This window comes from Telopea speciosissima, chromosome 7 (genome assembly GCF_018873765.1).
Source record: "Telopea speciosissima isolate NSW1024214 ecotype Mountain lineage chromosome 7, Tspe_v1, whole genome shotgun sequence".
Classification (NCBI taxonomy): domain Eukaryota; kingdom Viridiplantae; phylum Streptophyta; class Magnoliopsida; order Proteales; family Proteaceae; genus Telopea; species Telopea speciosissima.
Window position 1 is genome coordinate 28,571,060 of NC_057922.1, and position 15,213 is coordinate 28,586,272.

General features: G+C 40.1%; 2 protein-coding genes across 2 annotated transcripts; both read right to left on the reverse strand.

The window, feature by feature from the left end:
• Nucleotides 1–1,482: 1,482 nt before the first annotated feature.
• On the reverse strand, nt 1,483–5,944 carry LOC122668421. Its single transcript, XM_043864987.1, has 4 exons — nt 5,835–5,944; nt 5,037–5,751; nt 4,933–4,946; nt 1,483–1,612 (listed from the first exon to the last, which is right to left on the reverse strand). The coding sequence occupies exons 1-4, from the start codon at nt 5,942–5,944 to the stop codon at nt 1,483–1,485; spliced, it is 969 nt and encodes a 322-aa protein (XP_043720922.1).
• Nucleotides 5,945–9,083: 3,139 nt separating this feature from the next.
• LOC122668422 lies at nt 9,084–10,382 on the reverse strand. The gene has a single exon (XM_043864988.1). It carries the CDS (start codon nt 10,380–10,382, stop codon nt 9,084–9,086), a length of 1,299 nt encoding a protein of 432 aa, XP_043720923.1.
• Nucleotides 10,383–15,213: the final 4,831 nt, after the last annotated feature.

Genomic DNA, 15,213 nt, shown 5'->3' on the forward strand with positions numbered 1-15,213 from the left:
CATGAATATAAAATGAACCGGACCAGACCATCTGTTTGACATCCCATCAATAATCTCTCAATGTATATTTAAAAAATTAAAATCCAAATCAAGCTGCAAAACTATTACTGTCATCTTAACCGTACTAAACAGTCCTTAATCCAATCCTTAATCCAATATGAGGACCAATCTAACAATAGTATGACCGGTTTGATGGGTTGCTCCGTTTTATTTTCAAAATTGTGATCAGAATCAAGTAGGTTATGTTTTCTCAAATTATTTTCAGAATCCATCTGCAATTTTTTCTCACCATTAATCCCAGAGGAGGAAAACATCAGACCCACATCTCATACATCTTATGAGGAATTAATCAAGGAAACTAGCATAGGAGCGAATATGGCACCAAAACCAGCTGGATAGCATTTGGTGGAAGATGATATTGTTGAATTGGGTTTCACGTGAAAGCAATCGATTCCACATCATATATGAATAGTTTGACGAGAATATTTTATGAGAAAATTACTTGGACACCCCCTAGATGATGGCCCTTTTGCTTACTATCACCAATGTTTCAAACGATTACTTGACACCCCCTGAACCCTGACGGTGTTAGCTTGCTATTAGTGGTTGAATGGAAAAGTCCATTTTACCCATATCACATATTCAATAGAAAACAGTGAAATTGATAGATTTACCCCCTTCTCCTCCTCCTCCTTCTTCTTCTTCTTCCTCATACAACCCCACAGCCCCTACCCCTAGTGATTTCAAACCCTAATTGATTTCAAACCCTAACCGATTTCAGAAAATTTCTCTTTTCTTAAACAAATTTCAAATCAAAATAACCCAAAACCCTTAATCGATTTTCAGATTAAGGGTTTGAATCTAAAAATCGATTAAGATTCAAACCCTTAATGGTAACTGAAATCAAACTCATTCACCTTCAAGAACATATTCACCAAAAGCCATAGTAGAATAACCCGTTTCCCATTATCAAATTCATCTTCACAGGGAGAACAGAGCCAAGGATCATCCATCCTGAGTGAATCTTGATCTGGAAAACAAAAAAAAAAATAGCACTGAGACGGAGGTTATACGATTCGTTGCCCTTTTCCTTCAGTCAAATCCAGTAACTCTTTACCAATTCTTTTCCATTCAAAACACTGAATCAAAGCTGCCAAAATTAATCTTATCACACAGTTGACTAGCCCAGCCCTTGGACATGCTCTCCTTCCTATACCAAATGGGATCAACCCACTTGCTTTTGGGTCTCAAACCCCTGCAAATCTCTCAGGCTTGAAGGTTGTAACATCTTCCCACAATTTAGGGTCTCTGTGAACAGCCCATGCATTAACAAACAGGATTGTACCACTTGGTATGTCAAATCTCCTATAGTGCAATCCTCAGACGATTGGTGTGGCATTACAAGTGGTCCTGTTGGAAACAATTGAAGTGTCTCATTGATGATACATTGAAGGTAGTTTAGCTTTGGAAGATCTGTTTACTCTACCATTCTTTCATGTCCCACATTTGCTTCAATCTCTGCTTAGCTTTATGTAGCTTCTTTGGATCTTGGCAAATGAATGGTCTTGCAACGAACCGTATAATCTCCGTCTCTACAAATGTCGCCGGGAAACTAGAATCAAAGTTCCAATTCAACAGAGAACAAAGAAAGAGGTAGAGTGTAAGAGAGAGAGAGAGACCTAGACAAGTAATCGTGTAGAACTTTCAAACCCTTTATGGTTTTTGAAACAGCAGCCATGGCTGCCCCTTTTTTTTGTTTTTGTGGTTGCAGGAAGAAGAAGAAGAAGGGGGGCCAATCTATCACTTCAGTACCCTTTAAGGGTAGTTTAGGCATTATAAAAAATTTAATCGATGACATAATCACTAAACTGACGGACTAGACCTACTTAAAAGAAATGGTGAACTACAGAGGGTGGTCAAGTAATTGTTTGAAAAGTTGAAGAATATACGCAAAATGACCATAGTCTAAGGGGTGTCCAAGTAATTTTCTCATACTTATGAACGTAGACAACCTCTTCTTAAATGTTAGCTTTTAAACGTGCAAATATTGTATTTTTGGTGAGCATTACAAACCAATCGGTTTTTGCAATGTAGTTTATAAATTTATTTTGAATAAAAATGTGTATCTTCTTGGTAGTCAACGACCTTTATCAAAGGCTCTCAAATATCAAGTAATACTTCGATTATATCCTATAAGTTTATACATTATATGAAAATGGACAATAAAAAAATAAAAAAAGCAGTTTCTTAGATCTACTAGATGAAAGCAAAAATTATAAAAACAAGTAGTTTTACAAGAAAATAAGTGTAAAACAAAGTCAACCTTACTTGTTTTATCATTTAGTTTCTCATCTAAATAAATTTTGGCAATTTTCCAAAAATTAAGAAGGAAGAATGGATACATGGCAATCAACATTGATTTGTCAAAGACATATAATATGGTTGAAGGTCAATGGATTTGTAATTGGTCATGTAATCTCATCAAGAAGCCCATGACATAGAGATCCACTAAGTCTGGATCTTTAAATTATTACAATGGAAGGCATGTCGAGACTTATTTGTTATTGTAATGGGATTTTCTTATTGACATTTATTAAGGTGTCAAATCATTTTTAATTTTACCTTTTTAATCTTTTTAGTATAGCAACATGTTTTATAATAATATCACAATAAGTCAATTTCAAATTATTTTGAAAAAATTCTTTGTTTACGGTTGACTTGAAAATTTTTGAGAATAAACAAGGTGCAATCAAAAGAAGGTATATATCAAGCTCTAAATAAACAATTATAGATGTGTCATTTAGACAATCCCACTTGTAATTGAACTAAAATTCTATAAGGTATTGAAATCGTGAGACAAGCTCCGATTCTCCTCCACCCATTACTCGCACATTACATTTTTATATTCCTCATCAAAACAACAACGACAACTCAATTTTAAGTTAATTAAATGGGGTTGATTACATGGATCTCTGCCCTTCAATCAGCTCTATTTGATTCCATACTTGATACAAGATCTAAGCTATGCATGTCTTTTCTTGCTACTTCTCCTAGGGTTATTTTAAGTTGTCTTTGGCTTTTATAGTTCTTTCAATATAAATCCAATCATCGAAGCAAACTTACATCAAGTTATGGCATTTTATTTTGGATTGATTTGAAAATGTTTTTGGAAAAGGTCAATCTATTCATAAAAGTGAAGTCATGTTTATAAAAAAAATTGTTAAGTATTCGCTTTGCTCAGCCATTACTTCAACCCTTGGTGAAAATTATACACTAAAGCACGGTCTAACTCTTCCCTTGTGATAGTGATTTAAAAGAGGCCTTCCCTACATAAACAATCTCATCGGCAGGTTCTAATTATTTATTACTTATTTTTTTATTATATAAGATTAGCTTAAGACTTTCACATTATTTACGGAAAAGGCTTCCTCACATAAGGACAGAAACCAATTTATAAAATCAATTCATTTGGTTTCTTTTAAGTTTTATAAACTTGAAACCTTACTCACAAGTTCATGCTGGCCAAGTAGTGCCCGGATCACCAATACTTATCTTATGATTTTTGGAAACATCACTTTCCATCGATACATGGATAACAACCCAAAAATTCATTAACATATTGAAGGCAGGTGATTGTTTTATGGAGATAAAAATCATGTGAATTACGGCTTGTGGGTGAATGGAACACCAAATTCTTCCATGCTTCTATTAAGGATTATGCATCTCATAACAATTGGATTATAGCACCTAAGGACATAGGTTATATTTTGTCAAATTATTTTCAGAACCTTTTCAACTCATCATCCCCTTCAGATCCCTATAATTTTTTCTCACCAATAATCTCAAAGGATGAAAACATCATACTCTCATCTCTTCCATCATAAAAGGAAATCAAGGGAGCCATTTTTAGCATAGGAGAGAACAAGGCATCAGGACCAGAATGGTTTTCCTGCCAGCTTCTTTCAATGATTTTGACATTTGGTGGAAGATGATATTGTGTCTTTGATACGCAAATTTTTTTCATAATATTTTTTCCTAGTGGAGATTAATTAAAATAATTTTTAGGGTAATAAAAAATAATATATTAAGGAGAAAAGACATGATACAAATCGTAAACCATCGAATACAAACACGAAAAAGACAGACAGTCAAATAGTAAGCCTTATGTCAAGGTTCCAGTGAGAATTGATATGACATTTAAAGCGGACTAATGAAAACCATTAAGCTTTGAACACTTTATCTCATTTTAAGATTAGTTTGCAACAGTCTAGGGGTGTCAAATCTAGTATCCACATGTAGGCCCATCTAATTAAAGCTCGATATTGAATCGACCGGTCAGTAAATGACCCGATGTCGGGCCTAGCCCAATTACAAAAAGTATCAATAACAAAATTTGGTTGTAGCCCGATGAGCACCCAACCGAGACCGTCGGCACCATTAACCGATTGTTTATAGCCCAATTAGTCTGTTTATAACCTGATTAGCTAGTTAGTGTGTTTAATGCCTGATTACCATGAGCATGATTATGGATCGAGAATCATTTGACCAAATAAAGTGCATCAATGACCTATCTACGAGACCCAACACTTAAATAGTTAGTAATAGTGTAGGGTCTTAAATTGGTGGGACCGATTCTCTCTCAAGTTAGACAAGAATTATATCATTTGGTTCTTTAAAATATTTATTATTACTTGTTATTGTATCTGGGCTGCCAGGAACAAAACTGTTATTGAGTCAAAAAAACCTAATTCAATTTGGATAGTAAATCAGGTCAATCGTTGGTTAGCAGACTTACAGATATCCCCCCCCCTTCACTTTTGTCCCACAATGTATTTGATAGTAATGAGGAGGAGATTACAATTTCCACTTTTTCTTTCTTACTTTTTTTGCTAAAAGGTCAGCAAGTATATATTAGAAATAGAAAGAATGTACAAGATACAGTTCAGCTGTTGAGAATTAAAAACTCAACCAGAAACATGTAACACAATGCATTAACAGAATCAGTAGTTTGGTCTGCTTGATGCTTCCCAACTAACCGAGCGAGCAATGAAAATTGGTAAATCATCCCACTTCTCAGAGGTTTTATTGGTGACTGCCCACTTAGCTAGGGCGTCTGCTGGAGCATTACCCTCTCTGTAGCAGTGAGTAACACGCCACTGTATAGAAGAGAGGTAGGATTCAGCACTCCACCACTGTTGAAGAAAGTCCCAAGAGATGTTAGAGGCTAGGATCCCATAGACCACTAAAGCTGAATCGCATTCCACCCATAGGCGCTCCACCGGCAGTTCTTTCGCCTCTCTTATGCCTAAAAAGAAAGCTGCCATCTCTGTCTGGAAGTTTGTTCTAATACCTTCAAAGCTAGAGAAGCCACGTCTAAAAATTCCCAAATGATTCCTAAGAATCCCCCCAGCTCCCGAGTAACCAGGATTGCCGATGGAGTAGCCGTCAATGTTTAGTTTCCACCACCCCAACAGAGGAGGATTCCACCGAACCTCTACTATCCTCCTCGGTTTAGGTATAGCCGTGGTCACCTTAAAATACTTAGTAAGCATTAATTCCTGTACGGAATTGATTTTAACTCCTGTAATGAGAGAGCAATCAGAGATCGCATTGATGCACCTTTGCACAACATTCCTTGGAAGGCTTCTCTGGCTTTCAAAATGCCTTTTGTTTTGCACAATCCATAGTTGTTGATAGACAGTGATAAGGAGAGCCTTCCATATATCAGCCACCAAGACTACCTTTGCCTTCCTTCGCCACCACGAGAACAAGAGTTCTATAGAAGGAAATCCACTCCAAATTTCATTGAAAAGACTTAATACTTCCATCCATACCTGAGTGGAAAAGCTGCAGTTGAGGAAAAGGTGGTTTCCTGAGTCCTCTTCAGCCCAACAGAGATCGCACCTTGACACCATAGGAATTTCTCGTCGTCAGATATTTGCATCTATGGGAAGAGCTTTGTGAGCTAATCTCCATCCAAACAAAGAACACCGGGGGTGAATTTGCTTGTGCCAAACAGCCCAAGCCCACTCCGGCTTGGCTGCCTTGTGTCTCAATATTTCCCAGGCTGTCCGCACCGAGAAGCAACCCGATTGGGTATGCGCCCAAAAGCGAGCGTCTTCCCTTCCTGTAGGAAATATTGCCATACTCTGAATTCTATTCAATATTCCTTGTAGGGGTCTGACTTCCACTTGTGGGAGCACCCATCTATCATCCTCAATAAAATCGAAAACCTTGGCTATTAGGTTGTTTGGAATCAAGTTCGATTGAAGTAGGTCTTCAATGCTTTGGTTGCCTATCCACCTGTCGTACCAAAACCGAATGGACTCTCCATTCCCCACCACCCAACGTTCTTCAGCCTGAACGAAACTCCAAAATTTTTTAAGACCTGTAAGAATTGTAGAAGGGTTGACATATTTCTTCAAGGACCCATCCTTGTTAACCAATCTACTTCGAATAAAGGCTGCTTGCAAGATGTTCCACTTCTAATGGCCCAAGTGAATTTTGCTAGAAGGGCCAGGTTTAACTCCCTAAGGCGCCTAATGCCCAAACCGCCTTCATGCTTTGGCTTTCAAAGGGCATCCCACCTGACTATGATGGCTTTGGATTTATCTGATTCTCCTGACCAGATGAAGTTTCGAGTCCATCTCTTCATGCTTTCAATTGCCGTCGTTGGCCAATAATAAACTGAGAAGTTGTGGATTGGGATACTTCCAATTACCAATCTAAACAATTCAACACGCCCCCCTAGAGGTAGAAGGCAACCCTTCCACAAAGAGAGTTTTTTCTTGAAGTGGTCAAGGAGGGGCAAGACATTTGCTTTAGTGACCCGCCCCTTAAGCAGCTCCACACCCAATACCTTGTAGGAAAAGTGCATGTAGGAATCTGAAGAACTGATAACAGTCTTTCCTTGCGCGGTAACTCTGCCCATGAAGACCTTGCTTTTTGAAAGGTTGATATGCTGTCCAGAAGCCTGGCTATAATCTTCTAGGAACTTCTTTAAATTTTTAACATCCTTTAGATCTGCTCTCATAAATATCAAAAGATCATCAACATATAACAGATGAGTGGGAGTAGATACCTGACGGGGGCCTGGAAGGGGAGAGATCATCCCCTGATTACAGAGAATTCCAATACCTCGGCAAAGCACTTCCTCCGAAAGGATAAACATGAGAGGGGAGAGGGGGTCTCCCTGATGAAGCCCACTTTCCACATTAAAAAAATCCAACTGGACCTCCAGTGATCAGAATAGAGATTTTAGTGGAGAGCATAATTTGCTTCACTAAGGAAATCCACAACTCTGAGAAACCAAAAGCCATGAGCACATCAAAGAGGAAATCCCACTCAAGGGTATCAAAGGCCTTCTGAATGTCAAACTTTAGGGCTAGTCCTCCTCCCTTACACTTTGCATGCAACATGTTGGTTAGCTCCGAAGCTACTCCAATGTTGTCATGAATCACCTTACCATGTTGGAAGGCACCCTACTCTACCGAGATCAATTTCGGAAGAACAGAAGATAATCTGGTAGCCAAAATTTTGGGGATTAATTTAAAGAAAAAATTCCCAAGGCAGATTGGACGAAATTGACCCACTTTGGGAATGAGGCTAATAAAATTGCTATTAATGCCTTTCGTGACCACTCCTTCTCTGAAATAGTTTTGCATGCCGTGGCAGACATCAGGACCAACAATATCCCAACAGACTATGAAGAAAGCACTAGGGAAGCCATCAGGACCTGGGGCACTAGCGGGGTCAAGATCAAAGACAGCAGCTCTGATTTCCTAGGCTGTTGGGACATGAACCAACATTTCATTATCTCTGTCAGTGACCAAATTAGGTAAAATAGCAAGCATGTCATCTTTTCGCTGGATGGACCCACACTTGAAGAAGTGTTCAAAGTGGCTCGCAAAGCATTCCCCTATCTCCTCAAAGTTGGAGAGGGTCCTACCATCATCTAGCTTAAGCTCTCTGATGACGTTCATAGATCTTCTGATTTTAGCAGAGAGGTGGAAGTATTTTATGCACCTATCCCCAAGTCTTACTCTCTTTTCTCGAGATTTTTCTCTCCAAAGTTTTTCCTGTAGCAGCACTGCCTTATCATATTCTTTTCTCGCAAGCCTTTCTTTGTTGAAATTATCATCAGATAAACCTTCCACTTCTATAAGAGATAGAACCTCATCTAAGCTGGCCTTTGTCTTGGCTACTTCATGATCAATGTGGGGGAAAACTTTCCTAGCCCATTCTTTGAGAGGGGCCTTCAAGCATTTAAGCTTAGCGGCAACCACATAAAGAGGGGAGCCCCGAATAGGTTCAGCCCATGCTCTTTCAATTAAAGCTTTGAACTCGTCATGTTCTAACCAGAACCGTTGGAGACGAAAAGGTGTGTTGTGGGGACGCTGAACCGCCTTGCAAGTAACAAAAATAGGTGCATGATCAGATGGGCCTCTAACCATCACCTGCTGCCAGCAGTTTTCATAAGCTTGCCACCACGCATCATTGCAAATACTTCGGTCAAGAACTGCTCTTACATTTCCCACTTGTCTGTTATTGGACCATATGAATTTATGCCCAGAAGAAGGGATGATAGAAAGCTCGCAAGAGTCCATCATGGCAGCGAACTCCTCGGCCGAACTTAAACTGAAGCGACCCGGCCCAATTTTATCTGATGCAAACAAATAGGTGTTGAAGTCACCCATGACCAGCCAAGGCCTAGAAGATTCTGCAATAGAAGTAAGGTCGATCCAGAGAGAGTGACGCACAGCTTTCAGGCAACTTGCAGCTTGCATGGATGAAAGTTAAAAAGCTTTTAATACCTTCCCTCTCCACTTGAACAGTGATATGCTGATCTGAAATCAAAGTAATCAAGGGTCGGGCAACACCTAGCCTCCAAAGCAACCATAAGTTGGGCACCCCCTCCCTATGGCTATTAGAAATTACCTCAGCATTATAACCCAAACTAGCAAAATAAATTAATGGGCATTTATCCATACCAATTTTAGGCTCCGCCAAGCACAAAAAATCTAGTTGTGTCTCCTTCACAAGGCCTCTTAGGTGCGCACGTGCCTTTTGATTACCTGCTCCTCTTATGTTCCAGAAGAGGCACTGCATAGGAGAGGTGAGCTAGAGAGAGTGTGGCCCCCTGCAGAGGTGCCCTCACCTTCGGCTTCTCGAAGAATGCCCTCCACCAATGAAACTTCCTGCATTCCTTGCAGCCGTCTACGAGAGCCAGTGACAATGTTTTCCTGAAGGATGTGCTTCTCCCTGGAGTTACGTCGACTCGTCACCCTTTGGAATGGTGCACCTTCGACAGGCTGCTCACGGTCTAGATTGGCATGTGTAACCACGGCAGTGCGACCTTGGTCATAACAAGAAACTAAGGTGGATGAACCCCCTTCCCCCCTGCGGTTCGCAATAGAGCTGATCGAGTTGTTCGATGATGCTGCCACCTCACCCGATAAGGGTTCACCGGATACGTCGCCTGGGATACGACCCTCTCCTATATTGATGGAGAGAGAATCACCAACTCTGGAAACCAAAAGAGGGTTGGAATCTTTCTCTAATTCTGAATTGGATTGCCCCAAAATATCCGTGCATTTAGCCGTTTCCACATGTTGCATGGCATTAGAGAATGCATGAGATGGAGACACATGTATAACCGCCCAAGGTGACTCCTCTAAATGCGCCTTTTCCAAGTTGGGTGCTTGTACGTCACTAAGATTCTCGCCACAGATCTGTGCACCGTTGTTCACCTTCATGCCCTGCTCTGAGGATCGTCGCCGACGTCTGGATCGCCGATGATTTTTGTGATCAGCCACCGCTTGATCTACATAATTTGCACCAGGCACACCCGTCTCTTCTGTATTCTCCAAATTCTGATCCGGACAGGCTTCACGTCGATGTCCAAACTTGTGACACACCGGACAACGCGTAGGGGGATCTTCATAAATTACTGGTTGTTTAAAAACAAATAGATCAGAGGTTCCTTCTTGTTCACGCTCTACGTAGACTTCCTCTACTCGGGGAATGGATTCATCCACGTCTACACAGACCCTTGCAAAGTGACCATAGAAGGAGTCCCTAGTTCGCTTGTCAATGGTGATAGGCCTACCCACTGCTTTCGCAATGGACAATAATATTTCTTCATGCCAGTACTCCTGTGGCAAATGGGGAAGCCGAATCCATTGTAAACGATGAGTGATGACTTGCTCTTGCGTAGTGAAATCTTTTCGCCACGGTTGAAAGCGTAGCAACTGGCCATCCACGCGTATCAGGCTTTTCCTCCAGATTGCAACCATGTCATCTTCATTCTCGAAGTTGAAGATGATGAAACCCTTCCCAATAGAACGAAGGTTGACATCTTCACGTAAACCCCATCGCTTCATAGCAACTCAGACTCTGTCCATTGACGTGAATCTGAAATTCACTCTTCCCAAAAGTGAAAATTTAAGTTTGGATAGCTGCGCCAAGTAAGCAGCCTGAGGAATCTTGATGCGAGTAAGACTGCCATCTCTTACTGGGGAAGGCAGTTTATCGATCTCCGGTAAGCCCTGCTTGGCACCCACAGCGTAAGGCCTAGGAGGCACAACGAGGATAGGTGGTTTCACAGCAGGGAACCCCAGAAAACCACCCAAATCAACCACTGGTGGCTTACTCCCCCATCAGGATCCTGCGCAAGGTCAAAAGCTTCGTCCATGGCTCTCTACAATGTACTACCCATAAGCTACCGGAGGGAGTAAGTGTGGCAGGATGGTCGTATATTTTTTTGCTAGACGGCAGGATTATGTTAATTGCAGCAGGATACATAACATCTACCACTTTTTGGAACTTGAACTATTCAATATTAGGTCTGGCCTAGATCATGCTACCAGCATGGGGTTGAAGATAAAAGAAGTGTGGTGCTCCAACCAACAGATCACCGATGTTCTTCCATCTCTAACCACATCTCCCTGGCCTTGGTACCTCATTAAGGACTTGATATATATAAGTAATTTAGATCACAATATCTCTTTTGACAAAAAAGGAGATAGATTTTGTATGGCCATAGCGCTTAACTTAGCTAAATATGCACAAGCTGAAAACTATGTACATATTTTGTTCTTCTAATTGCAAGGTTTTTTACCAAAAAAAAAAAAATTTTTTGGTGAAACCGATTGAACCCGACCAAAACTGACTAGCCCGATAGGTTGACACTTCTATCCGGTGCCATGTATGAGTAAAGGATCTAGCTTAATTTTTTGAATCTTTTATTATTCCTTTCACGTGAGAAATAATGTTTTTCTTGGTAAGTCAAGTGAGAAATAATAATTTTTTTTTTTGGGTGCAATTCAATGGCCCACCGGCCATCAACCTCAACAAGACCCCACAAGGAAGCAATGACGGGACCCACAAGGGGTCAAATATGGTACCCAAAGGCTCCACTTCTTGGAAAGCAATTAAATGTGGACCAGGTCGCTAAGGAGACTTGAACCACCGATCAAGTGCCTGACACAATTCTCCCAAGGGAGTAGCGAACCACCAGGATTTGACTTATGATGGTTCTCTTAATCAAATAAATCCTCAACGTGACATACCATCATTGCAAAAACTTTACAGGCTAATCATCTTTGTAATGTAATTTATAAATTCATTTAAAAAATTTTGCCAAACAGATTGAGGTCTATAATCCAAAAAAAAAATAGAAAAAAAATTATATCTCCTTAGCTGGCAACCATTATCAAAAGTGGTGAAATCTCAAATAATGTGATTAAATACCAGATGAGATTATACATTACACGAAAAATAGAAAGAGAAAGAATGGCAACATGACGTCAAGATTGATATATTCAAGACATATGATAAGGTTGAATGGGATACCTTCCTGCACTCTTAGAAAAAAAATTTATGTTTGAATGAGAAATGTGTATAGCTTACCTTCAAAATAAAAGTCAATGGATCTGCATTTGATCATCTAATTCTCTGTCGAGAGGACATGAGTACCCATTAAGTCTCTATATTTTTCAATTATTAGAATGGAAGGCTTGTCAAATTTTCTTTGTTTTTGTAATTTGACTAAAAACTTCTATAAAGTATTAAAATCATGAGACACTCTTCACCACCTATTATTTGGAGATGACATTTTTATATTTTTTAAAGCAAACTTGCATCACATTTATGCTTATTTTAGATTGATTTAAAAAATGTATTGGAAAAGGTCAATCTTCATATATGAAAACTGCCCTCATCACATGATGATCCCTCTTTAAAGAAAAATACATAACTTATATTATTAAATCGTAGGAATTAAATAAATAAAGGGAGAGTGGATAAACGACACTATAACCTAATCTCCTCTCTAATCCCTTGTCTTATATGCATGACCAGTCTAACAAAGAATAAATGAAATTTAATATATCATTTGAAATCTCAACTAGCAAAGTCTTTGTCCAATCTCAACCTCAAAAGATATGGTGTAAAAAACCAGACATCGAAGCTCATGTTGTGAGTTTTCTCACACATACTCTTAATTACTGCTTCACTTATTCAAAACCTGACCCACAACTTGTATTGGTGTATCTTCAAGATTGAACAGCCATCGTGCTGTGCTCAACTCACAGGCCTTTACGTGGATTTCATGTCGATCCAATGGTTGATAGATGACTCCTCAGTGGCCGGTCATTTTTTAATTTTGAGCGACAATTTTGAATTTTAAATTGAGCTCGTCTATCAACCATTTGATTGGCATGGAATCCATGTGGCGGCATGCCAGTTGAGCGCAGCATGATGGCCACTCAACCCCAAGCCACAAGAAAGCTCGATCATGTATCTTCATGCAAAGCAATTAAAATTTTGCCAATCATAGGTCAGGTTGTAATAATTCTTATTTCTTACTCTACAAAAATATCCAAAGTTGCACTAAGTTGGATGTAATCTATTTTATTTAATGGGACAATCGACACCCTTTAATGTCTCAAATAATTTGTAATCATACATATTTTATTATTTTAATATAACATATTTATTTTTTTCAACGAGGATAAATCTTATCATTTCACATATGTATTAAAAAATGCGTAAACTAATATGATCTTTATAAAATGACATAATGATAAACGGAAAATTTACGTTTACCATCCTTGAGGTTTCAAACAATTACGTCTATCACCCCTTAGGTTTCATAAATTACATCTGTACCCCTGAGTACTAACTCTGTTAGTTTTATTTTTAAAAGACAATTTTGCCCTTATTATTATTGGGTAAATGGCACCTAGGGTACCTAACGTTTTAACAAATTGTAATTTAAGTACCCAATGTTTCACATATTGTGTTTGAGGTACCTAAAACATTTTATAACTAACCTAATTACTCAATTATTTATTTTTTTCAATTTTACCCTTAAAATAAACTTAATGGGACCCACCACATCACCATCCCTTCTTCTTCTTCTTCTTCTTCTTCTTCTTCCTCCTCCTCCTCCTCTGCAACCCAACCCCACCACATCACAATCCCTTCTCCTCCTTCTTCTTCTTCGTCCTCTGCAACCCCATTGGTCCCACCACCTGCTGCAACCCAATCCTGCTCGCCGCTACATCACCGTCCCTTCTCCTCCTCTCTCTCTTGCATATCCCTTTTCCATTATGTTCTACTCTTGTTTTATTTTTCCTGAAGAAGAAAAACTTGTTTCTTTGAATTGGTTAATTTTCTCTAAGCGGCAGTTTTCTAAGACCGTGGAGGAAGCTCGATCTCTGGTTTCTACGGCTTCTTTCATTTTTTATTTCTTGCGGCTAACGGGTTCCAATGATTTGAAGTTTTAGGTTTGCAAATTTAGTACTTCTGCATTGCTCATTCAACGAATCCTAAGATCTTATATGAATGAGTTTGGAGGTGATGAACCAAATTATTATCGACCAGTGAGATGATGACTTGTGGTGACATCTGGGATGAGGCCGACCCAAACTGTCTTAGACCATCCACCTAGCTCTAACATGAACTGACCCTCAGATCATCCATCTAGCTCATTACAACTATCAGACTCTAGGCCGACCCGATGTAAGGCTGACCCGAGCCAAACTAAAGCCAAACTAAAAACAATAAAGTGCAAGTCAGAATCAAACAACATCAGTAAGAGTCTACGAAGGCCCGTTTATATATGATCAGATCGGTCATGCCATAACCGAGTCGATCTTATCATGTCTCCACATCAATCAACAAGCTAAGGATGGAATCACTTCACCATGTCATGCATCATGCATGACTTAAGGTCATGCCATCCGCATGACTCTTTGGGATAGGTGTCCGCACCAGAGGTGCTCCACCTATACACTTGGAGATCAGCACAATGATCTAGCATAGACTAAACACCTATGACAATCTATAAGCTCAACCCTATAAATAGTCAAGTACCATACATGTAAAGGGGCTCATCCTTTCTCTGCTTGGAGATTATTTGTTGAGCGAGATCTAATTTAGGCATCGAAGCTATTCTGCCAGCTCAGGCCGGCACTCCTTAGCCTCTTATGTTCTTCTGTGCAGGTCAGCTCGGACCCAAGAGAGCTCGGACCAGATCTTGCGGCAATAGATTGGCGCAGTCTATGGGAAATTGCATAAAAAAAGATACAAAGACGATCCATCATGACAGTAGTATAACAGTTAGAAACTTCTAGAAGAATAACCGACCTCCGGGTCGGCAAGGAAGACCTCATTCGTGAGGTGTGAAGACCGACCTCTGGGTCGGCAAGGAAGACCTCATCCGTGAGGTGTGAAGAACCGACCTTTGGGTCAGAAAAAAGACCTCATCCATGAGGTGTGAAGAACCGATCTCCAGATCGGCGTAAGAAGACCTCATTCGTGAGGTAGGAAGAACTTACCCGAGAGGCGTGAAGAGCAGACCTCCGGGTCAGCAAGGAACACCTCATCCGTGAGGTACAAAGAACCGATCTCCGGATTGGCATAAGAAGACCTCATTCGTGAGGAGATGAACCGAGCTCTGAGTTGAAAATAGACGAGCCGAGCTCCGGGTTGGAAAGAGATGAGGCAGACCTCCGGTTCGGTAAAGTCCTCATCCGTGAGGAAACGAGCCGACCTCTGGGTTCAAAAGAGACAAGGTCGACCTTTGGGTTGGTACAGACCTCATCCGTTAGGAGCCAAGGCTGGCCTCTGGTTTAGTAAAGACCTCATCCGTGAGAAGCCAAGCTGACGACCTCCGGTTGGAAAAGTCCTCATCCATGAGGCAACGAA

Coding starts and splice junctions, on each gene's coding strand:
- LOC122668422 (XM_043864988.1), bottom strand. CDS start 10,382: ATGAAGCGATGGGGTTTACGTGAAGATGTCAACCTTCGTTCTATTGGG.
- LOC122668421 (XM_043864987.1), bottom strand. CDS start 5,944: ATGCAAATATCTGACGACGAGAAATTCCTATGGTGTCAAGGTGCGATC. Junction 5,752..5,834: donor ACTGCAGCTTTTCCACTCAG/GTATGGATGGAA, acceptor GTGGTGGCGAAG/GAAGGCAAAGGTAGTCTTGG.